This window comes from Lissotriton vulgaris, chromosome 8 (assembly GCF_964263255.1).
Source record: "Lissotriton vulgaris chromosome 8, aLisVul1.2, whole genome shotgun sequence".
In the NCBI taxonomy this organism is placed as follows: domain Eukaryota; kingdom Metazoa; phylum Chordata; class Amphibia; order Caudata; family Salamandridae; genus Lissotriton; species Lissotriton vulgaris.
Window position 1 is genome coordinate 1404173356 of NC_141696.1, and position 25271 is coordinate 1404198626.

At 44.4% G+C, this 25271-nt stretch overlaps 1 protein-coding gene across 1 annotated transcript; it reads left to right on the forward strand.

Annotated features, from left to right (window-relative positions):
- Positions 1 to 1627: 1627 nt before the first annotated feature.
- On the forward strand, positions 1628 to 20890 carry ETS2 (ETS proto-oncogene 2, transcription factor). The gene is made up of 10 exons (XM_086935421.1): positions 1628 to 1877; positions 6058 to 6128; positions 12433 to 12544; positions 14269 to 14388; positions 14756 to 14956; positions 15782 to 15865; positions 16887 to 17108; positions 17202 to 17465; positions 17848 to 17966; positions 19366 to 20890. The coding sequence occupies exons 2-10, from the start codon at positions 6075 to 6077 to the stop codon at positions 19579 to 19581; spliced, it is 1392 nt and encodes a 463-aa protein (XP_086791547.1). The 5' UTR covers positions 1628 to 1877; positions 6058 to 6074; the 3' UTR covers positions 19582 to 20890.
- Positions 20891 to 25271: the final 4381 nt, after the last annotated feature.

Genomic DNA, 25271 nt, shown 5'->3' on the forward strand with positions numbered 1-25271 from the left:
GATTGCATGTTGCTGTTCTAAATGGAGAGCAGGCACACTAATGAATGTATACCGGCGCCTGCAAATTACATCAGGACAAATTCAGCAATCGGTGGGGTCCACCATTAATGTTTCTGAATATGTGAAATCGGTTAATATTTTCTTGTGTGTCGAGGCTTTTTGGGAAACAATGTCTATCTTTGCTGAAAGTTAAATTGTTTTGTAACATTCACGTGTAAATGGGCCAGGGCTCCCTGAAACTTGGGGGCAACAGATTTGTTACAAATGTGACGAGCACTTACGGCCTAGAAACAAGCTCGTTAACAGAAAGAAATGGCTCGGTGCTTAACAGTCAATGCCTAACAAAAGCGCAAGTAGCATTGAAAAAGAGGACATTTATCTTGAGTGCTCCATGTCAAGCTGTTACTCAGAGCACAGGCACACACCCATGTTGGGGTGATGACTGAGGCCACTGGACAAAACCTGGAAAGAAAGAAATCTTATTGTATTTAGCTCTGGTATGATCTACCCTTGTCACTAAGCGGCAGCCACCCCATTACAAGGGCCAGGCTTTGTATATTGATACGTCAAACTATCTAATTTGTAATGTTTCAGTTAAAGCATACATGTCAACACTGTCGATTAACGTGGAAAACTCGATTTTAAAACAAAAAGGCTTAGTTTTTACTGTCTCTCCCTTAATAACACTTTCCACTTCAACACAAGACAACGAGGAGATAAATCTGTCTGCTTTTTTTTTTTTACCTTAATCTAATATTTCCAAATAGAGGCTCAAAAGACCTAGAAATAATGTGTATGCGTATTCCCTACAACAGGCTTTGAGGGGGAAAAAATGCAAAAACAACAGTTGATGGACAGAATGCAGAACAATGTCGTACATTCACCACAGTACGAGATCTGGGCCAAAATCCATCGGTTTTTTTTTTTTGTTCACCATGCCATTCCAATTTGAACCCAGCCATGTGCCTCATGGGAACTGTCCAGACTGAACTGAGGACGAAAAAAGGCAAAGCACACAAGGTAGGTATGTGTGCCTGTGAGGGGGTGCTAGAAGGCGAGTTAGTAGTATATAGTGAACCATACATACACGGCATCCATTACAAAAGTCAGCTCAGCTGTGTATTCAAGTCATTTTTGTAAAATGAAAGACAAAAAACATAGGTCATTAGACATAGCCCCTGGCACGTTTTTCTATAAAACGGTACTGCGTTCAGTTTGAATAAAAAATAAATGTTCCTCAATGTGTATACTCAGACTATACATAAGTGGCTAGTCTTTTTAGTAATGCGAATACTGTGCCTAAATATTCAGGAGTAAGGTTAGACAGTACATTTGACCGCACAGTGTCCACCACGCCCAGTTCTGCCCTGGTGAGAAACACTTCAGGTTCACGGCGCCTCAGACCGAGCCCTTTGTTTAACTTCTTTAGGTGCCGTCACTCAGGTAAACGGCCTGGAGAAACACGGTGTCCACGTGCTGTGCCCGCCCCTCCCCCTGCACCGAGGTCGCAGCTCTGAAAGGGCACGGCCGAAGCCACGCCCACCCGGACCTTTTATGGATGGCGGTTACCGGAAATGACGATGCTCCGCCCTCGGGGCGGCCTTGCGTGGTTCCGCCCAGCCTCTTCACAGGCTGCTCTGTGCTCTCCCCCACCCGGAGCTCACAGACAAGCACAGAGCAGAGAGGCAGACAGACGGCAGCGGGGACCGCAGCTTCCCACAGCACAGAGACCCCCTAGGCCCACGCACCACCCCCCAATAACCGCCGCCGTTGAGCCTCCGACTTGGTTTTGGACTGGTTGTTGTTTCCGAAGGAGACCCTGAAGACACTGGATTACTGTTCCTGGGAGGACTACGCACCTGGGTCGCGGAAGACAGGTACGAGAGGCACAGCCAGCTGCTGGGTGGGGGCAGAACAGTCGCCAGGGACTGCAGTGGGCTCTGAATTATTTATTAAGAGGCTGCAGAAGATATTTGGGGGTAGACAGTGGTGTACGTCATCACACGGGGTACCCCTGAGATGTGGGAACCTTATTTTAGGGGAACACGTGAGGATGGTGAGAAAATACTACCAACGTTACTTGGAGGCGGTGGGACGATCATTCCTTCGGGGTGAGGGTGCTTAGGGCACGAAGTGACACATTTCCTAAACATGCAGCACGAAGGGAGTGCACACGGCTCGAGAATTTCGTTTTTCCCCACCATTTTACTTTGAAAGTGAAATTTAGTTGCAACACGGAGCGCCCCAGTTTTCTTTACTTTGGACACCCTTTGATTAGGCCTCAGCACTGTGAGGATGAGTATAGTAGGCTAACGTGTAGTTTGCGATGAGACATACCACACGCCATGTAAGTCATACCTGCCCCGGTGCAATAAGTGTACTCTGGGGTGTGTATTTTGATGTGATCATTTCCGATCTGTTTCCCCGTTTGGAGTTGATCGACTGGTTTCAGCTTTTGTTAAAGACGATCATCGTGCTCAGCGAATGGCGCTTTGTGTTTTTTTGTGTGTAGGGAGTGGACACCTTCGTATACAACAAACTGTGTAGCAGGTCGAGTTTTCCTCATGTGTCGATTGATGCAAGATGGGGCTGTACGAAGTTCACAGATTTTGCACGTTAATTGTTTTTTATTATTATCCGGATATATTGAGGATAAGCTGGCCCTGCAGGGGAGTGATGGTCGGTGGGGTCGAGCCGACGTGTCCTGCCCTGTATCCATCTATAGTCCCGGATGAATGAGGACAAAGGCCTCGGGAAGGTCTGTGTGGGCCTCCAGTTTATCGAGCAGTGCCTTTAGGGCCAAGGAAAGGTGAACCACTGCCGTGTGCAACTTCAGTGGTGGTGAGATTGACGAAAGGCCTGTGTAGAGGTGTCAGCAGAGTGCAGCTGCGGTAATAGTGAGTGCAGCGTGCGTGGAGGGGTGGCAGTGCACTGAGTGTGAGTGCAGCTGTGGGGATAGCCTGCATGAGGTCTGAGTAGTGCGAGGGTACAAGTGAATGCAGGGCCCGTGGAGACATGCCAGCAAAGTGCAGCTGTGAGTACAGTGAATGCAGGCCCCGTGGAGACATGCCAGCAAAGTGCAGCTGTGGGTACAGTGAATGCAGGCCCCGTGGAGGGGTGCCAGCAGAGTGCAGCTGTGGGGCGAGTATAGAGCCCATGAAGTGGCGCTAGACAAGCGAGTCTGTGAGGGTACTGGTTCATGCAGTACCTCTTGAGGGGTGCCAGCAGTGTGTTCAGCAGTGAATGCATAATCTGGAAAGGGGTACCAACGCATTGATTTTATTGTATTTATAAAGTTTTATGTACCGCAAACATAACCACCGGGGGTATCAAAGCGCTTTACAATATGTGGCAAGAGGGTACATGTAAACAACCAAGAGTAACCTAAGAAAGGGAATGATATTGAGGTTTTTGTTTTTTATTTAATGCGATTTTATATAGCGCGAACTTTACCTGAAGGTGTCAGAGCGCTTTACATAAGAACCAGTCGCAAAACATGAGGACTAATGATTACATGCGTTAGATAAAAGACACCAACAGAAAACATTGCAAATGTACAAGATGTAAAGTCCCACAAAGACTGGTGATTAGTTATTTCTATATACATAGGCAAGGGCTACGGATGGATATACTCTAAGCGTCACATAGGAATGGTAGAGAGCACAAAGTTCTACTGCATATACTAGTGATTAGAGTTATCGCTATATACGTAGGTAAAAAAATAGAGACAAGCCAAGAAGGGGTGTTGCGCTGCCCGCAGGGTTGGTACCGTGCAGATAGTGATCGTGGTTTTTGGGAAGGGGCTCCCACCCGGCGTGCAGCTGGAGGAAGAGTGGGCGTGCCCATCTGCTGTGCAGCTGGAGGCCACAGTTAATGCATACCCTCGGTGGGGGTGTGAGGGGGGACTGATTGCGCGTGCCACCGGGCTGTGAAACGGGGAGTATTGTGAGCGTGCGTTTTATTTAACAGTCTTTGGTCTTGTCAGTTGGGGGCGGAGACGGCACAGCTTGAGGGATGCGCTCAGTGCGCAGCTGGACGTAGAGTGAGTGTTACGTTTCTTACAAACAGTCGTCCTTCGCACCGGGTGTGCCAGGAAAGTTAAACCCCCAACTGCTGGACCACCATCACTGAGGCAGATCGAGTGCCTGCATGAGACGACGGACACTTAATACATTTAGCATAGAGTGAGAGTCGTCGCATCTCAGGTTTGTTGGCCTAAGTGGTGTCCAGCATAGTTTCGGTTTGTTAGGTCGGGGGAAACGTGAACGTCACAACAGTCCTAAATGACTTCAGTCTTTGTGCTAGTACTACCTCCTTTTTATTTCTTTCTTCTAAGTGGCGTTGAAGGCAGCTTGTGTTTATATATATATATATATATATATATATATATATATATATATATATATATATATATATATATATATATATATATTCTCTCCAACGATGAAGTTGTCGTATTCTCAGACATCAAGTTGAGGCCCATATGCATTTACGGTGAAGTTTTATTTGCGCTCTCACCCAACGCGTGTATGTATAATTTATTTTTTACCTCTTTCCTATGTAAATTTGGAAGCGCTCGGACTCTACAACAGAGTGGTTTGCATCGCTTGGTAAAGCCGTTGAATACATGATGCCGTGCCGCTGTGGCACCCTTATTCTGGCATATTGAAAGAATGCACCATTTATGGCTAAAACACTGGCGGTCACTTACCCGCGCTCGCCAAATCCTTTACTTTGCGTTTTTTCTGTATGTTTCAGATGTTCTGGGATCGTAACATATGCTGTAGCTTAATGACTGGAGGTACACGTACACGCATGCACCTTTTTGCAATCTACTAAAGAATCGCTTGCGTGTTTACCTGACCCTCTCATAAGGACCATCGCACTTCCAAACGCCCTTGTGTCCCGTGACCCCCACAGTCTAATAATGTTCAGCTTTCTTTTGACCGACTCGTTCCCACTGAGGCTGATGGGGTGACATATTCTCGCCAGTAGTTGTCTCATTTCTACTAGGCCCTGTGGCATCTTTGAACGAGGCGACCGGTAGCCCTGTTTTTTAAGTCCTACGACTTCCAGGAAAAACATACTTCGGAATGCATGATGAACTATTTACTTCTTAGAAGTACACCCAATCACCCTGCTGTCATTCGTACATCAGCTGTACGAATTGTGAACACAAAGCAATCATTTTTTACGTTTCCCAGAATTGGTGAAGAAAGCAGGTGTGATTAACATAATTTGTAAAAATGAATTGTCACAAGGATGTACACTTATTGCACAGGAGAACACAATGTGGTAGCGTAGAGAAGCATTTATTCACAGAGATAAAACATGTTCACGCCAGTTTGCCCCTCGGAGCTTCGGAAGATGTGCAGTTTGCGGCTGTATTCGTGAAGCAGTTTGCAGTTGGGTTGGCGCATTGGCGCCGTCCCAAGCCTAGCATGAGTGGCTTCCTGGGTGGTAAGCGCGATGGCCCGGGTCCCGCCCCCCATCCGTTCTGGGTAGTTTAAGGTCACGTCACGCAGACGACTTCTTTTAATCTCACATAAACTAGGATCCTCAACATGCATCGTGTTTTATGGACCGTGTCTGAGAGACTGCTTCCTGGCGTATTTCTGGAAACAGCCTACACTTTCTTGGTACGTAAAGTCACACATTACATTACAGCTAGAATACACACCCTTCATGCTTATAGTTGGCAAGATACATTGAAGCACGTCTGCCTTGCCTTCCTTGGGCCAGTGTAAAACGTCTATGTCTAAGTGGTTTTTTATAGGTGTTTTAAAATATATTTTTATTATGTTTGCAAGTCTCTCATGTGGATTTCTGGTGCTAAAATGAGTTCTAAATCTAAACGGAAAGGTCTCTGCACACATGTATGGTGTGTGTTTTGGGGGGGGGCGGGGGGTTGAAGCTAGCATCTTCTTGGTTTCTTCCCAAAAAGGGGGGTTATTTGTTGCTGTTCATAACGCTTGGTACAACATTAACATAGTTCTGGTTCTATTGTGACATTAAGAACTGAGCCCTCCTAACTGTATTTTTATGCCCTATTTCTAGCTCTGCGTGGACTTGGGATGGACTTGGACCAAGTGGCGCCTGTGTACAATGGATACAAAGGAGCTCTCAAGGTGAGTGAGGTGGGAGACGTAGTCTGGAGACCATCTCAACCCTTCAGAATCAAAAAGTTGATGATTTAAAGGGGCCATCTAGCATAGAGAATCTTTTTAGACAGCCCGATATTCCTTAAACTATCACTCCAAGGTTCCTTTGTTTGATATCTGCAGGAGGTATAAGGCCTGTTGGGAAGTAATTCGCCAGACGGCCTCTTTAAGCCACAGCATCAGTGTAATGGCGTGCTCCCCAAACACTTATAAAATGCATAGTTGATGTCTGTGCATTCACATGTAGTTTTGTGTTGTGAAGCGCTCACATAGCTGTGATTGTATTCATCTAGCGCTTACTATCCCTGCCACTCTTTACAGAGAGAGTAGCACGCTGCTCCGAAACCCAAGGTTAATGGTTAATCTAGTGGTCATTGTTGGTTATTGCAGTTAGTCATGTGCTCTTAAGAACACATTCCGTGCATTTACTCCAGTTACTTTGTGAAGTATTATATTCATACCAGTAAGGTGGGGACTAAGTGGTTTCAGATGAGTGGCTGGTGGAGATTGGGTAATGTTGGTTACAGGGATTGGGTTTTAAGGAGGGGTTTTAATCTATAAAGAGACTGATAGGAGGCTATACTCCGAAATAAAAAGGCTTTCAGAGGATGGAAGGTAAGCAGGTCAATTAAAGAAAGTAAGGAGAAATCAAACAAATTATGTCAAGGTCACTTTCTCATGCAGGATTTTAGGAGTGTGGTGGGGGGGATCTTTCTGAACTATCAAGCAATCTTAGGGTGTACGCTGTAGAAACAAACAATAAAATACCTGGTGCTCCATATTCGGGGCATACAGCGTTAACATGCGATTCTGAGTGTACACATCATTTAAACACTACAGCTTCAGCCTGTGTTGTGTGCGGGGGGAGGGGGTGCTTTCACCCATCTGTGTGGTTTCATGACCTTTACTCGGTAGCCCTGGACATGTGAATTATCGCCCCCCTGTATTTCCTGGCATGCAATGCTCTGCTTGAGAGCCTGGCTCCTGGGCCTATCTTTCATTTTCTGTGACCTCGATTAAGTGCCAGGCTGGTATCTGGTTGATGCCAGCTGAGAGGCGTGCATGAGCCGTGTGGCTAGTCCCCAGTCTGTGATTGCTTTTGGCTTGCTTTGTTGTGTGTTTGGCACTGCCCTGTTTGCTCAATACACTGTCTACCACAACACCCTGTTTTGTGTACATTAAACCTTCCACTGCCCCATTGACTCAGACGTTATTTGCCGATAACACACGTGGCCTACTGTTTAAGTGCTTAGCGCCGCCCTGTACTTACTGTGTGATTCATACAGTGAGGCTAAGAATTGATCATGGAGTTTCAAGTGGAGTCCAGGCATCGACCGGGTGTTTCAGCTCGTTGATTTGCAGACAGAGGTGTTATTTCGTTTCTAGGCTTTTTTCCTCCATCACGCCCTACCTACCAGTCCTAATAAAGCAAAGGTTATTTGTCACTCGTGGAAGAAGTGCAGATTGTCTGTCATTGCTGACTATTGCTTACACAGATTGCCCCAGCTTACATCATCGTCTACCAGTTTACTGCTTAATTGGCTAGGATCCTGCTATTCGGGTGGAGTCTTGTAGGTTAGTCGTTCAGTTGTTCATACCCGATCCGTCCTTGGTTCTCCCGGCAATGTCGCTGGTTTCCTATGGCCAGAGTAACCCCTGGAAGGTGCTCTCGGTTTTTGCACCCAAGGGTCTGACTGTTTCAGCGTTGGTTGATGGACCCAGTCCTTGTGTGCCGTGGGAGCTTGGCACTTTTTCGAACCTAGGTCCTTTTCATTAACATATCTTTGACAGCGCAGGATGACCAGACCGTTGAACATTAGATACACTGCCAATACTGGGTTTGCAACATTCCCCATGCGCTTCAGTTTTTGCTCTCAAATCTTGGGTGGATATCTTGGGCTAGCACACCATTTCTGTTCTTGTCCTGCGCCCGTGGGCGCCTTCTCTAGAAACCTCACTTCTGTTTGCGCTTTTAAACCATGCCATTGTCACCCTTGCATTATTAAAGCCCCAGCCATCAAGTTAGCACAGTGAGTTACAGTGCTTACCTCCTAGATACCAGTCCCAATCCCGACAGTGAGCTCAGTCGATTTTATTTTTTGAGTAGTTTCGAGTTGAATTAAACTACTAAACCGAGTCCCAGCGTGAAGCATGTACTGGACACCGCAACTGTCCAGCTATATGTATCGATATACATGGGGTGGATTTTCTACTCTTGGTGCACTCCCAGCTGTGTAATCAACTGTATTTGAAAACGGCCGCCCCGCCCTTGGTTTAGGTCAACCTGTAATACAAGATCAAAAAAAGAAATCAAAACATGTTTTAACCAAAGGGCACTGTATCGTTCTAAATTTAACAGGTCGAAAGCGTTTGTGAAATTATATTTAGAGAGCCCTATTGAACAGGAAGGCGCCCCAGATATTTATTTTTTGTGATCAACTCACAACATCGATTTTTATCCCGGTATGGTTTCGTTTGACCCTCATTGCTTCAGTTTTCCTATCAGGCTGGCACCTACTCTATAGTCCACCTTCCACCCTGTCCCTGCAGAGGCTCCTCCTCCCAATCAAACCTACTACATACTTAATTTTTTTTGTAAATTTTATAGGGTGCGCCGCCAAAGACTTATCTGGCTGCTTATGCATAAGCATTATTTTTACTCAGTCGTCCAACTTTGTATTTCCTACAATCATTGCCTAATGATCAAGTATGTTTTACTGTGGCCTCATATTTACTTATATCAATGAAGCCTAGGTGACTAGACCACTTCGTCTTATGAATCGCGCATCTTAATCTTGTTCCTAAACTTAATGTTTTTTTTATCTGATTACTGTCCCCATTCTTAATATGAAAGTTGTATTTGTTGTATACTGTGCATTGTTGTACTTCTATGATCTTAAAAATTTGAGTATCGAATAAAGTGATTTGACTGAACAGTTTTGAATATTTATATCCCCCAGGTTATTGGTCTTCCACTTTGCAAAGCTGCCTTTTCAATATCTGAAACATTCTGGAAGCACGTTACCTTGTACGTGAGAATTCTTGCTCGGCTGCTTTGAAGCTTTGTCAGACTTGGTGCTAAACCATGTTTTTGTTTCTGCATTAAACCTAACCGGGTTTGGCCCTAGACATACATTTTTGGGCGGGCTTTAGCGTTATGAAGCCTGGAACTAGACCCGTCAGTTACGTTGGCCCTGCATTAATGAGTCCCGTGTACTAACCAGCATTATTTGTGCCCAGGCCCAAGCAGCAGCAGCAGCATTTGGCCAGGCAGGATACTGCATTATAGTGCCCGGTACTTGGTGGCATTCCTGGCCCTGCATTAGATGGCATTATTCGCCCCGGTAGTTGAATAGTTCTTTGGGCCTGGCCCTGAACAGAGCCTCGTTGAGCCCATGGGCTCATTCCGTCTGTTTTGCTTCGTGAATCGAGCCATATTTATGAGGCAGAGTTGGTCTTCTGTGATCCTTTGCTGTTAAACACGCTTATAAGCAGATCGTGTTTTGTGTGCAGTTAGTGACAGTACTGACATGCTAGCCTGGACTGTCTCAGGAATGCGTTCTTGTTGACACACGTCCATGTGAGGATCTTCAATGGACTATAATTATGTCTGAACGTGAGGCACATTCGCCCATCACGTGTACCGCCCCAGTGCTCCCAATTAGTGGCTGAACCACAGACGATACTGACGAACCGATTCATCATGTGGGAGAAATACATTTGCATCTTCACGTGCTTTAATACATATGTACACAGGCGGTGGGTGGTTTGTTCGAATAAGAGGCAGTTCTCGCATGTTTGCTATTGTGTCCTCGTTGACACACCTTCCGCCATTTTACAAATGTATATATTTTTTTTTACCATAATCTAAATAATGTGTGTAATCGGCAGAATCAAGTCGCTTGTACTTCTGTGGATTTGGTGTTGTCTGATTCCACCATACAGTGAAAAATGTTAGCCTCTAGTACAGGGATCTTCAAACTGGGGGACGGTCCACCCTGGGGCAGCATAAAGTGACCCCAGGTGGGCAGCATGCTCTGGCCAACAGGCATTATGCTGATAGCAGTGCTTTGTTTTAAGTGGCAAAAAAGGAGCAGCAGTAAGCTGCTCTGTAATGTGCCACCACTAACCTCTTTTATCATGTATCATCACGAACATCTTTTATCATGTATATCCTGACGTTTAGACCTATTTAAACTTTACCAATTTCATAAAATAATTGTGAAATTCTGAGGGGGGGCAACATATTTTTTTCAATGGGGCGGAGGGGTATGTGACATTGAAGTGTAAAGACCACTGCTTTAGCTGGTGGCCTATGTGGGTCCTGGAGTCCTCCTGTGCATAATACATTTTGATTGTTTATGCTCATCGAATACTTGATTTCGCTACAGATGGGGGTCCATTGTCCTCATCCCTTCATGCTCCCCTCACACTTTGGATATATGATCATTGCCTCAGTAGAGACCTACCTTTAACTTGAATTATAGATGCCGGCCTGGTGACTTGGGTCTCTGTAGCATCTCTTGAGTTGTAGATGCCTCCTGCCGGAGGTCTTGGATACCTATAGCATCGCTTGTGTTGTGGAAGCCTGGCTGGTGACTTAAAGCACTAGAAATGAGGACAGAACACTTATCTGCATCCTACTTCTAGATACCTCCTATGTATCCCTTTAGTTGAGACAGTCACATGTGCTGTGATTCTGGCTCCAGAGCATTTTCTGATGTTTTCTGCCCTAGGTCCGAAGTAAAACATTATGCCATTTTTGATTGCATCAGTTCCTATATCCGTGACTACTGTGGGAAAAATTCAAGGGTTGAGGCTGTGAAATGCCTTAGCGGGTTGGTTGAGTGTCCACTGCTGAGATTTTTATGTAATGTGCAGGCCATAGTTCTGTGTAATCCATATGGAAAAACTGACTCCGGGAAATACACTTTTTAGGAAACCTTGACCTCAACAAGTTTCCTCAATTTACCATGGCGATTGCTACTGAGTGACCTCCGCTTTTTGAAAAAAATAAATAAAATAAGTCCTTGATCACATAGCTCCTTGTTGGTGATTCCTCTTCATGTGCGATGTTTTGTGCTTGAAGCACTACAGGTGAATATTGTGTTCTATGACTATTTAAATGGACTTTGGCTCCAACAACTTCAAGCACTGGCTTAGTAACCTGCAGCTATTGGCTTGTAACATTGTCAATCACGTCTTGGATCAGCGCACAGGAGATCTTTCTCCTTCCTTTGAATACATAAGGGACTCTTTTACAGTCTGCAAGCAGAACTGTAGCACTGGGACATGTGTGCATATGAAAGAATTAGAAAAATGGATTCCACTGAAGAGAAAGCAACTCTTTATTCTAAACTATCCACCTTTTAGATGCCTTTGCCTTTACACAACCGGCATTGGCAGCCTGATGCATGATCCCCATTAGACCCCTTCAGTGTTTGCGGGTAGCATGGTAAGCTTGTTAATGTACAAGTGTCTGTGCCTTAGCACTAGATGTATGTATGTGTCTTGTAAAGCGCACTGCTGCCCTGAGGCGTCGTGGCGCTGTAGACAGCTGGGAAACCCGTCCCGGCTGTCCCTGTGAGATGGTCCCTACCGGGTATCTCCAAGGTGAAACCAGGCATCCCCGGCGAATGTGGGGTGACGTTGTAGAGATGAGGCAAGCTAATGCCCAGAGTTGCCAAGTGTGATCCCTGGTTAGAGTAGGCACCGAGGTGAGAATTATCGAGTCCGCTGGCCCTGGTCCACGACCCTGCCGCGTCGGGAATTGAACCCTGGTCCCGGGCCGTTCTCTGCTTCCGGGTCTGCCGCCTCTAACCAGTGAGCCACACCACTCCACTCCGCAGTACATAAAGCACATTCATACATTGGGTAATAAGGGCACCCGCTGCTAAGCACAAAAAGACAATTCGTACTTTGAATTTTAATAAATAGCTGTGCATTGTGATTCCAGAATGTGGTGCTGTCCTTACACGAGCACAAACCTGAGCATTGTTGCAATTTATTGTACCGTATCAAAGTCGAGTTGCAGTTCTAGTTGCAATGTTAGTAGTTTCTTTTAAATGCTTGCAAGAACCTCACAACCCCCCAGGCAACAGTTGTCATTCAGTGGTTACCGCTGCCTAGGGGCTTGAAGGCCTTTGTGTGCATCAACATTACAGTGCGTTATAAGCTAACAAATCATTCTGATAGTAACATTTTTAGAATTTTGTGATCATTAATGTACAGAACAGCCTTTAACTATTGTTTGATCTTGGTCCATTTTCAGCGACAGCTTGCCTTTGATACCTTCAGTAACCAGACTTCTTTATTCAGTGGATTATATTCCTCATTCGACGAAGAACAAGCAGTGCCAACCGGCTTGGATTCAATCTCGCCCGGTAAATATCTAGATAGGGGTTTACTAACTGTGGCGACCGATGAACTAGCCAAATCTGTGGTTTGTTTGAGATATCGAAGCATAAAGGCACATGGCTTTTTCCTACCCACAACGTCCCTATGGCTTAAAGTTTTTTGCAGCTGGTATTAATATCTAGAATCTTTTGTTTTTTGTTTCATTACCTTCCAACACCCACTTACAGCTGATTAAGTGAAAATTATCTTTCCCTATCAACTCATACCAGTAGGATACAATAGATTGCTTGACTTTGAGGTGTCCAACAGATACAGCTGTGCAAATGAGTTCATGATTGCAAACATGAGGGGACTTTAAGCTTCGGACTCTGGTTTTAAATGGCATTAGAGTAATTCTTTGCGATACATTGGACCATTGCAGGGAAGATTAATCATGTATGCGTTCAGTCTTATTTTGTATGCAGTTAGTAGTGCCTTGGGTCCATTTGCCTTTTCAAGTTAATACAGGGTCCAAGATGTATCGGAGAAACTCGTGTTCCATATAGATTCATTTTAAAACCATGTATGTCATGCTACCTCTTGGGATTCCTTGCCCATCACAAATTCTGTGGTATAAACCCAATAAGACGTGAATAATTAAAAAAAAATGAGTAGTGAGAAAGGGACAGAATTGATTAATTCGAATTATAGGCCCTGTGAACTTCAAACCAGCCATGCAGTAAAATGTTGAAGAAATACGGAGCTAATGGCTGTCCTCCCCCTCCCCTTTAAAATTAAAGGGCGGTTGCTGGGCTTTTATGCTACTTGTTTTATTTTGTAAAATGTACCCATCTATCTCAGCTTGATTTGGGAGTAAACAAATGCCCACATAATTTTGTGGGTGTGATCATGCTTTATGAAGCATGTGCACACAGCATTCTGTCCTGCATGCAAGTGCCTACAAGATGACGCAGTTGCGTCCTCGTGCCTCCCATCCCCAAAACCCCCCCTCCCTTTCACTATGCCGTAAGGCATCTTGGCGATGCTTTAGAGTGTCTACATAAGACAATGTCAACAGGTCCCAAAAGCGAGATCTTTTGGTTTTGTTTTTCTTTCTGCTTCAGACAATGCCACATGGTGTGGCCGCTCTATTATCTGGGCGTGCTACAGCAGAAAGTGTGCCTTTTGGTCCCCTGGTTGCATCACTAGGCTATTCAGAGTTCTGAAACTTTTACTGTAGGTTGTTTTATGGGCACACCAGTGCGTTTGTTGGGTAGGCTGGCTAGCCTGATTTTGCACTTAGTGGCTGATGCTCACTTAAGAGACGAAAAAACCTTGCATGCGGAGGCTGAGTGGCGTTGGTTAGATGGAACTCAGTCGGAGAACCCTTTAAACAGCCCCCTCCTCTGGCTGTGGGGTGATAATGCGCCTTAAAGTATTTAGGCATGTTCCTGTTCAGCAATTATTTGAATGTGGGTGTTCCTTTTTGCTAAAATGATTTTGAGTACCTTTCTAAAAATCTGGGAAAGCACATTAATATAAGGCCGAATTTGCCCTCTTCTCAAGAGTATCACGCCCAGGAGTTTACATGTTTATAAAATGCCACCCTTTGTCAGCCAGGAACGGTCAATGCCATCTTGTGATCTGTGCTGATGACACTACACATGCCTTCCCACAGTCTTTTGTAACATTATTCCTTTGCTGCTTCATTACTCATATTTCCCGATTACGTGGCGAACTGTGTTTCTGAATCTGCCTGCCTTCTTTTCAGACGTGAACAGCTGTGAGCTCCCACTCCTGACACCATGCAGCAAGGCAGTGATGAGCCAGGCCCTCAAAGCCACCTTCAACGGCTTCACCAAGGAGCAGCGTCGTCTGGGGATCCCCAACAGTAAGTGTACCCCATCTCGAGGCATGCAGTCAGTCATTCCACACACTACATTACCCATAGTGTCACCTTCAAGTGCGGCTACTTGATACGTGTGACAGAAAAGAATTGCACGTGAAGAGAATTTTATCCTGGGTGACTACTAGCATTGTAATTCAGCGGGATTTGTATTTAAGAGGGGCCACAGTTCCTCCTGCTACATAGTCTAATGAGGGCTTGCTGTGTAAGTTAAGATGAAACTTTCCATGGTTATCTCAACACAATGCTCTTAAAATGTTCCACTGCGGACGCACGCCTCACTTTGCATTAAAGTATAAGAATAAAGTGGACACCAAGTTTGTGGAATCACACGTTTCACTCTTATCGCCAGGTCCTTGGTTCTGGACTGAGGGGCAAGTCTACCAGTGGCTTTCGTGGGCAGTGAACGAGTTCAGTTTGGAGAATGTGAATTTTCAGAAGTTTCTCATGAATGGCCAGGCCCTGTGCAACCTGGGCAAGGATCGCTTCCTGGACTTGGCACCTGATTTTGTGGGCGACATTCTGTGGGAGCACCTGGAACAGATGATGAAAGGTAAGCGTTGAATGAAAACCTAATGATTTAATAATGTCATTAAAAGTTAATGAAACTGGTCTTGTAATGTTTTCAAAATAGTCTTTTGTATAAGACTGCAGTATGCCAAAAAATTACATATTTAAAAGCAATAGGTGGGCCCTAAAAGAGTGTCCTCTTGCTCAGTATTTACAAACGGTGACCCTACAATTCTAATTCCTTTTAATCCTGCATAATCTCATCCCAGGGAAAGGGCAGGAAGTATGAAAAAGTGAGGCGAATTGAACGCCCCCAAACTTCTCCGGAATGTTGACAAATTGGCATCTACGGGGGAAAGTGCCTTTGCAGAAAGCACTGGCTTTCCGTAGTGCCATAGCCACAAAAGAAGCCTTTCCATAATTTCTCAGTTTTACACTTGTAAAACTGTGACTGGCACAGCTTTTCCTGTGAAATCCAGTAAAGATTTGTGACTCCCTGCAATGTTAATCTAGAAACTCTCTGGGTGTCATTTAACATAGTTCTTTTTGATCTGGTCCATTGACTGGCACTCCATTTCAGGTCCAAAGCCTATGATACCAATACTATGCTCCAATACTATGCTAAATAAAACGTTGCGTTATTACTTAACCAGTTTTGCCACTTTCGGTAGGCTTTGGCAACAGCCCTTGTTTTCCTCTTTGTACGAGTATGTGTCTGATGTAAGTTTTGTTTGTGTTTAAGTTCAATGTTGAGTCAACACACTGCAGGGATATACTCCCACATCGGGCCAGAGTCGCTTAACGAAACGCACTGAGCAAATTAGTTGTATCCAAGGCACGTGTAACCACATGTTTGTTCGGTTTGTAGAGCATCACGTGAAGGAGGAGTATGTGGACGTGGACGACTCGCAGCTGAACTCAGTCCCGCGGTGGATCAGTTCACATTCCTTAGGTGAGTCCTTTGTTTTGGTGGCTCTACTGGAAGTCTCCTTACATGGTTAAGAGCCTTGTCTCTGACTTCTGATCAGTCAGTAATGCTCCACGATTATATAGACTTATGTCTGGTTGGTCACCGAGCTGCAAAGATTTCTAGTAAATCTGCCCCTTTGCAACAGAATTTTGGTGGCATGTTTTTCAGCGTTTCAGGATATTTTATCTCCCACTGAGTATGTACAGATTGACAATTGTTTTCCTTATTTTAAGATTAGTTTTTGTTTGTCATTAGGTTTAAACTATTTTCTTTGTTGTAAAGGGACGGGGTGTACCCCCAGCAGTGTCCAACCCCCTTGAATCAGCTTTGTGATTTGGTTACGTGGGATTTATTTCACTGATCACCCCTATAAGCCTGCTGCCATGATATGGGAATGTGATGTGGTACAAAAATGTTCCACAGCAGTGTCCCTTCATTGGCCTTCAGCTTGAATGTAGAGTGCTGGCTTTAATATACTTAAGTGTTTGTCACATTGGTATTTGCGTTTTCGCATAAGCGCTCTAACTCTGAACTACATTTTCTGTGGCTCGGTGTTCAGATTGATTCCTGGGGCTGGGATCCCCTCTTCATGTTTCTTATACACGTTTCTCAGGTATCCGTAAAGCTCGGTCCATCCTTTTTTAGTGTACAGCTCAATAGCTTTTCAATTTACCACCATTGACCTTCCAACTAGCTTTGAATGTTCCGACTTAATAGTGTATACATCTGTGAAGAAACTCACACCTGTTCTCCCCATTACACCTGCAAAATGCATCTTCATACATGTGATGGTTATTCTAAATCTAATTTTAAATCCTGATAAATTTGTACTTGTGTATGCAATATCGGAACTCAGTGAGGCAAAAACACAACATCAATAATACTGCAATGACTGCGGTTTTTGTGTGGATTACTTGACTTCTGAATGCTTCTTTGCAGTTAGTAGGTGAAAAGTAGTGTTCACAAATTGTCATCTCAATCAGTTTCATAACATTCCTTGTAGGGTTCGATGTGGATCCACCACAGTGCGGTGCACAAGTTCCGCGATACCCGAAAGGACGCGTCATGGGTGAACACTGCCAGCCGTCCACTGTTCCTGAGCTTCACAGCCCAGACCAAGAGTTCCAGGGTTATGGAAAGCCTTGTCTGGAGACAGTTAGCGTGAACTATTGTTCCTTGAACCAGGACTTTGCCAGAACCCTTGAGATGCTGATACACAACACAGGTATGACCGCGACATTGATCAAGCAGATCATAATCTAAATGTGATATTTTCCATTGATAGTAACGTTATGGTTTTCTTCTTAAATTGTTTTAGGGAAATCTAGAGAACATGAATCCTGTGACAGCGGCGCAGAGAGTTTCGACAGTTCTGACTCGTACATGCAGTCGTGGGCCAGCCAGTCCTCCCTGTTGGACATGCAACGTGTCCCCTCGCATGAGAGCTTTGAAGAAGATTGGAGTCACTCCCTTTGCTTAAACAAGCCAACTATGTCCTTTAAGGATTACATTCAGGATAGAAATGACCCAGTGGAGCAAGGGAAACCTGTCATTCCAGCGGCCATTCTCGCAGGTTTCACCGGTGAGCATTTGGGTTTTGTATCTAAAGGCAGCTTTTCATGGTGATCTTCAAAACTATCTTTGATTAGAACATTATTTAACAATCTGCCTGTAATTGAATGGCGTGTGTTGCTTTCTTCACAAACTACACCACAACGTAAATGAGGGGGTGGCTTGTTTAGAATTCGGAAATGAAATCTGTTTCGCCACAGACTCAAAGATTTGTCAGATGGAACAGTCCTTTTGAATCTACGTGGGTGGTGGATGACATGAGGGTGTAATCTCAAACTGATCACGAAGTAATGAGCACAACCATATCTCTATTCAGATTTTTGTGGGCGTAGTGGTTTCTGTGAATGAATGTACTAGTCTCACAATTTCTTTCCATGTTTTTTTTTTGGCAGGGAGTGGGCCTATTCAGCTGTGGCAGTTCTTGTTGGAGCTATTGACAGACAAGACTTGCCAATCATTTATCAGCTGGACTGGCGATGGATGGGAGTTCAAGCTGGCTGACCCTGATGAGGTGTGTAGAATTTAAGGTTGTAGGTGAGACCAAAAAAGTATACATGCAGGGCAACGTGCATTCAGTTTCCGGTCTTGCAGGGCTAGATGACACCCCTGACATTTGGCGCCTTCTATACCTACCAAATGCAAAAGCTTCAACTTGGATCTGTCCGCAAGAAAACATACAATTTGAAATTATTATAGTTTGCACTACACAAGTTAAACAAGTGATAAGAAGTTATTGTTTACCCATCTTCCTGTTATGTAATTTAGTACATAAGACAAATTGACATCAGCAGTGCCCCATAAGGGTCGCTGCTGTGGAATTCTTTGGTTTTAATTATCTAGCAAAAGTGCCTCAACTTAGATGACCAAGTCCTGAAAACCACACACTATAGCATAGTTTATGTGTACTTTTATCTGCAGAGATGTGAGGACCTACTACTAAGCCACCTGTCTCTGTAGCTGCTTCCATTACTTTCTGTAGCATGTGATTAATGTGGTTCCTGCTACTGGTGATGTGTTAGACCAGAAGAAAAGTTAATATTAAAGTACTAGACTGGTTTGTGTAGGATTTTGTGGGCAGAAGTGCTGGATAAAGTCTGTCTATAGAGGATTTCGATATTTGGCAGGGCGGAGAGGTGGGGCCCCCACATTGGCGCATTCTACATTAGATGTGTGTTGGACAAGAGGATGGGAGGAGGATCACAAATGTGAAGTCAGAATTCTCAACTCTGATTCAATTTTTCTACTTTAGATGTAGAATTCCTGAAACTTGCTCTCGAAAGTCGTACTCCACTCCGGGTAGTGGTACAGATAATATTCAGAGAATGCAGATGGTTGGTGTGAGGATAGCAAGACTCATTAACTCCTACTTCTATGTCCCGAAGCACCAGTTGAACCATACAAGCCCCTTGTTGCTCATGTAGGATGTCAGAGACCACCAAGATGTCTTTAGGAATACAATGGCTCGAGAAAGCCGGCCCATGATCAATTGATTACCATTGCGTCCTGAATAATGACCGTGGTAATTCCGTATGGTAACATACATGTTGTATTCTAAACTAGAATTCACAACCCCCTTGCATGGCACTGTGGGCTAGCTGTGTTTTCACTCATCCTGTTCAGTGGTTTGTGTCGAGTTGGATTTTGTATTAAGTGATTTTTGATTTATTTTTGTTAATACCTCGAGTCTTGGTTGTGCTTAAATGGTACAGAGGCAGGAATGTAAGACAAAGCTGGGTTCAAGCCTAGGCTGAGAGCAGCCATAGGTACATAGGAGGTAGTATTCCTAATGGCGTGGTTTACTGTTTAAAGTCTGTTAACTGAAAAATAGTTAATTAGGTTTCCTGTTCTAAACTTTGTTGCACATAAAGGCCACTTCCTAAATCCTAATGTTTGTTTCCTTTGAATTAAAGGTTGCACGGAGGTGGGGGAGAAGGAAAAACAAGCCAAAAATGAATTATGAGAAGCTAAGTCGAGGTCTGCGCTATTACTACGATAAAAACATCATCCACAAGACCTCTGGGAAGCGCTACGTGTATCGATTTGTATGTGACTTGCACAACCTTTTGGGGTACACGGCAGAAGAGCTCCATGCCATGCTGGGAGTGCAGCCAGACACGGAAGACTGAACTGTGGATCTCGTTTGAGAGAAGCTTGGAGATCTAGAAATCTGATGAGAACTCTTGCCTCATGAGGCTACGCCTGCAGATTGCACCACGCAGTGCAGTTTCTCTGCGATACAGGCCTTGAAAGGGTTTCCCAGCTAACTGGGAAGCCAGTACAATTTCGTATGCACCCCAGACTGTACCAAGGCCTTTGTTCACTGCCTGGAGAGGTATAACCAGAGTCCATGGGGTGGCCTGGTTCTTAACGTGGCATCAGACTGACTTACTTTTTTTTTCTTTTCGTTATCGAAAAGTGCCACTGCTGTGAATGTTGGTGGCGTTTCAAACCAAAGATAAAACATAAATTGCTTGACTGAACCGTTTTTCAGACTGGGTCCAAAATTAAGCCTCTATCCTGTAGGCTCCGCAGGGACGCCCATCAACCTAGAGACCAGCCGGGGCTGCGCTATTCAACTCCTGCCTGAGGTAGAGTGTGGTGTTCAGGCTGTGCCTGAGCAGATTATTGAAAGACTTTTGTATAAAATTCTCATTTCAACACCTTTTTTTCTGTTATACAAAAAAATGCTGTGTAAGTACAGGACATGTTTTTTGTAAAAACCAGCCATAGTCCTTATAGAAGTTTTTTTTTATTTTTATCAATCACACCATTTCAAAGGAAGTTTGTATATAATTTATATGCATTGCAATCTTATTTAATATCTGTAAAGGGTAATTATGGTTAAATATATAACTGTTGCAAGCTGAAGAATGGAAATGTAAATAGAATGCATCAGGATTTACTTGTACAAATACGTTGGCGACACTGCAAAAAAGAAAACCAGGCTGACTGTTCACCATGTTATCTGTAAATTGTTACAGTAGAAAGGAAATAAGTCAGGAACATTTGGTTCTTATTGGTTGATATGCGCGGGAGATCAGGTCTGAGTTCCATGTTACACTTTGATATGATTTGGCTATTGTTGGAATGTTGTAGCACATTTTGGATACAGGTTTGCTCTTTTTCAGTCCATAATCTGCCCTGCTCAATGTGGCTGCACTGTTATTTTTTTTTTTCCTTCTTAATCCACCAAGATCAAATTACAAGAATTCTATTTTTGCAAATAATATGACTCCTGTTCTTTGATCAGGAAAAAATGTGTAGCAGCTATTTTTACTGCGAAACCAAATCCACTGGATGTTGTAAATGTAATAAACCAGAAAAACAAAAAAATGCTTTATTTTTTATCTATCCTCAGTCTAAACTATTTCTTTATTGTTACATTTGAACTATGAAATCCAAATTGGAAAATAAAAGCTGTCTAAAAGACTTCAATATCTAGTAGATTATTTTAGTGTGTTCCGTGGTCCAATGCATTTGCAGCGTAAATCTTAATCTGGATTCGCAAACTGTGCATTATTCTGTCATCTATTAGTTGGGTCCGGAATTCTTCTTTGTATTAGTAGCCGTTCTCTATTTGTGTCTTATTTTTGGTTGTGTTTTTTTGGCATAGACTGTGCCACCATTTGGTGCCAAATCCAGCCTCTCCTGACATCATACCTCCCAGCTTCCACATGTAGTCGCCATTTTGAGATTGTTTTTTTTCCCCCCATTGGACCTGGCCGCATTGCTGAAGGCTCTCCATTGCCGGAAATAATTATTTGAACACTCTTCAAAGAAGAATCCGAAAACCGGAGGAAGCAACAGAATTAAAGTTATCAAGTATCCACACCGAGGGCCCCCTCTTTTCCATGTGACATGGAAAACACACCACTTCTATTCTGCCTCCAGTGCCACCACAAGGTTGCACCGAATGATATAACTGCACTTTTTGGCAGAGCTTATGAACGATTCATGGGGCAGCCAACATTGCGTAACAGAGGTGCTGTGGTCCACTGAGGCAGTATCCACAAGTACAAATACACAAGAGGCAATAATGGGCAGTTGAATAAATAAATCTCACCATTTACATTCCTGGGCAGGTGAGGTGTGATTATACATTAGTGCACTCACTGCTAAATCTCCACATTCTCCCACACAAGGAGCATTTGCAGCAACAGGGTTCTCTTGTGCACAGTAGTGCTAAAGTAATGGCACCAGAAGAGTAAGCTCCCTAAACATGAGTAGGTGCAGCTCCGCAATAGATGTGCAAGTTTGTCGCACTTAGATTTGTGAAGTAGTCACTTTTTTTTTCTTTCAAATCCGAGCCTCTGCCACTGGTTTCTCTCCTTCCAATGTTCCCAACCCCCCACCTACCCACCCAGATGTGCCTGTTATCTTCTGGGAAAATCCTGTAATTCTGTTGCCGGATGCGGACATACGAGTATTGGGAGGCCTGCTGAAAGAGGTTTTAACGTTGCAGCAACGTGTGCAATCAGTGTGTTTTTTCCAGAAGCTGAGGGTTCTGCTGGTCTATGGGATGATGCGTGGATATTTCGAAATGGGCACATGCATAAAGGCACAAAGTCAGGCACACAAGAAAACCACTCCTTGTCAAATCATGTAGAGATAGAAAAACAAGCTTTTTTGTCTACATAGGACGAATGCTCACACAGGTGGCAGTGTCACTTTTCCTTGGATCTGGTATGGGTTCATTTTTACTGCTGACGTAACCAACAAAAATGCAAGAATACAGCGTTTGCATAAAATTACGGTGGGAATATTGTACAATTTCACACCGTTGTCAATAAAACGTGATTGTGAGACCTAAAAATGTACATTTTGATAATTTCTACTTTATATTGAACTTAGTTCTGCAATTTTTGCCATTTTTAATCGTTGTAAATGAGTCCCCCACAGATGGCAGGTACTGTGTACATGCATGATTTATAACAGAGCCACTCTAATGAGATTCTACAGCTGAGACTTTTTCCTCATAATTTGCCACATAATGATGCTATACTGCATATTTTAACAAAAAATGTTTCTAAAAAGAGGGTAACCCACCCTGCCACACAGTGAAAAGCTCATCACAAGTAGTGACTAGTCACCTTTTCATTGCTATTTCTGTATTTGGGTGTTAATCTGAAAGTAATAAGGCAAAACCTTTATACTGACAGGTTAACATATACTAATGTAAAAAAAAATGAAGTAATGCGATAAACAAACATGTGCTGCCTTCTGCTACATAATTCTAATTTTTTTGTGACTACATAATTCAGGCAACCCTGCTGCATAATTTAGACCTTCACTGCTGCTTCATCACAGCGACTCTGTTTATTTAGCACAAACTGCCAGAGCACTTTGCATGGTGGTGTGGAAAATTAACACAAACTTGGTGAACATTATCGGCGTCATCTTGCCCCTTTTCAAGCCCATTCGTGCGCGTAAGCGGCAGCCATTTTGAGCACCATGGCCTCCCTGCCCCTCGCTGATAGCCAGCGCGTCTCTCTCTCTCTCTCTTAGCCTCGCAAGCATTCCCCCCGCACACTGACAACCCCCGCTCTCTCATGCTTTGGGTCATAAACCCCCTTCAGCGCAGCTTCACCACGGAATCCCATCCTGTTCCCAGCGCGACACCTCCCCTCATTCCTTTCATGGCCTCAGATCCTTTTGATGCAAACCCCCTTTTTCCTGTGTCCCCGTTTGTCTTCCTTGTTCCCAGGCCGCCACCTGGCCCTGCGGATACTGTTTATTACCCCGTACAGTAGGAAGCTTCCCCTCCCCATCAAAAGACCCACGAACCGATCAAAGCCCCCACCCTATAAGATCCGATCAACCCCATGCATTGCGTGAATCGGCGGAATGCCCTGCTGTGCGGCAACCATCACCTGTTGTGACCGGGGTGGGGAATCCAACTGTAAATGTATGTGGGAACAGGCCTGAAGGGGAGATTCCGAGGATGTTCTTTCAACTATCGACGTGTTGCGAGAATGTGTTATGTGCAATAAAGGTCATAAACCCTAGTATAAGAGGCCAGGCCTCAGAGATGTGGTTAGAGCACCTCGTGACGATACTTGCTGTCTGAATTGATGTGTTCTCCTCCGGAGAGAATAAAATCCTCGTTTCCTGCCTTCCAGTCTCCAGCGCCTGCTTCTTCATTGATTAATATTGGTGGGCCATAGAGGCGATACCGCCGGGCAACATAAAAGGGTCTTTGGTTACTGGTTGTCTTTGGAACCCTTTTTTACAATTGGCGTCCCAAACGTGGGGCCCATCAGCGACTCGTGGATCCAGTGGGAGAGGTCCTGACGACAGAGTGAACGACTGCAACGATCGGAAGGTACCCTGTCCGATAGACCCTCGTCTGACAGCCGATCATCTGAACTTCACTGGTTCCGAACAGACCTCTCTCGAGTGATCTGCGGTCCTGACTGGGAACCATCAGGAGTGCCACGAGAAGTACGAAGAGAAGAGGACGATCGGGCGCTGGATTCGGAAGACAAGAAACTGTCCATGCGGTCCGGGTAAGGTCGTGTAAACACGACAAATTGCGAAAGTGATTGATAATTGAAAGTGATTGATAATTGATGAGAAAATACTAGTATTACTTTTTGTTAATTTATTGGAGATTCACTGTCTACAAACGGAGAAACAACAGGCTCTCCCTTTATAAACAGCGAAGGATAGGTACGCACCCGTCGGACCTATCTTTCTCCCCCACTGAACAATTGCCCCTTCCCCCCATTGATTAACTGTTATAGATTGTTTTCTGGAGATTCTCTGTCTGCAAACAGGGAAAAATAGGTCCCCTCTTTACAGATAGTGAAAGGGTAGGTGACGCGAACCTTTGCGAGCCTACTTATTCTCCCCATTGACCATATTGATTTTTTATTTTTGACCTAACATTGATTGCTCAAGATTGGTTCATGAGGTATTCACTACGTGCAAACAACGTAGAATAGAAATATTCTGTCTAGTCTTTGCGCGCAGTGATAAGATAGGTAGTGCTGACTATTATCCCATTGTAATCCGTCATGCCTGTCTTCTCCCCACTGGTTAGTAGCCTGTTTAGCCCGGACCGCTTATTAGAGATGAACCATCCGGCTCCGCTGGAAGGCACCCCTAATAAGGACATGTTCATGAAGCATGGATTGATCGCTATAGCCTATAGTGAGCTGTGGCATAAATATACGAAAAAGGATCAAGAAAGTCAGTGGCCACTGAGAGGATCCTTTGATCTTGACAAAATAGAAACGGTAGAAATAGCCCTTCGTAGGAATGAAACAACACCTATTATGCTCGATAGTCTCGGTATGTGGCGCAAAGAAGCCACGCGACGAAGGGAAGGCGACGAATTCAGAAAAGGTGAAGGGACACGACGGACAACCCTCCAAACGTCTAGTAGGCAAAGGGAAGGGCCAGCGATGGCACAGTCCCGAGGAGTAGATATGAAAAGAGAACGGTGTAAAGGGGTGTGCCGACAAGTCAACCCTGGAACACAACGATCCGAAGGTGACCCCCCCGACACTGTGCACAGGACGAATAGATTTAAAACAGAACCAATGTGCTTTCTGTAAATGCCTCGGGCACTGGAAAGTCCAATGCCCGACTTTACAGAGCATAGGTAAGAACGGAGGGTCGACAGAAAGGACAGGCCGACAGAAAGGGAAAAGGCGCGAAATAAAAACCAATCAGACTAGTGCGGACAGGACAGATAGAACCACCCCGTTTGATTATGCTCGATGGCACAGATTTCGTCAGACCAATTTTAACGACATGTTAGAGTTCTGGGACTGATTGCTCTCTGTTGCTCCCCCACTCTGAAAAACAAACA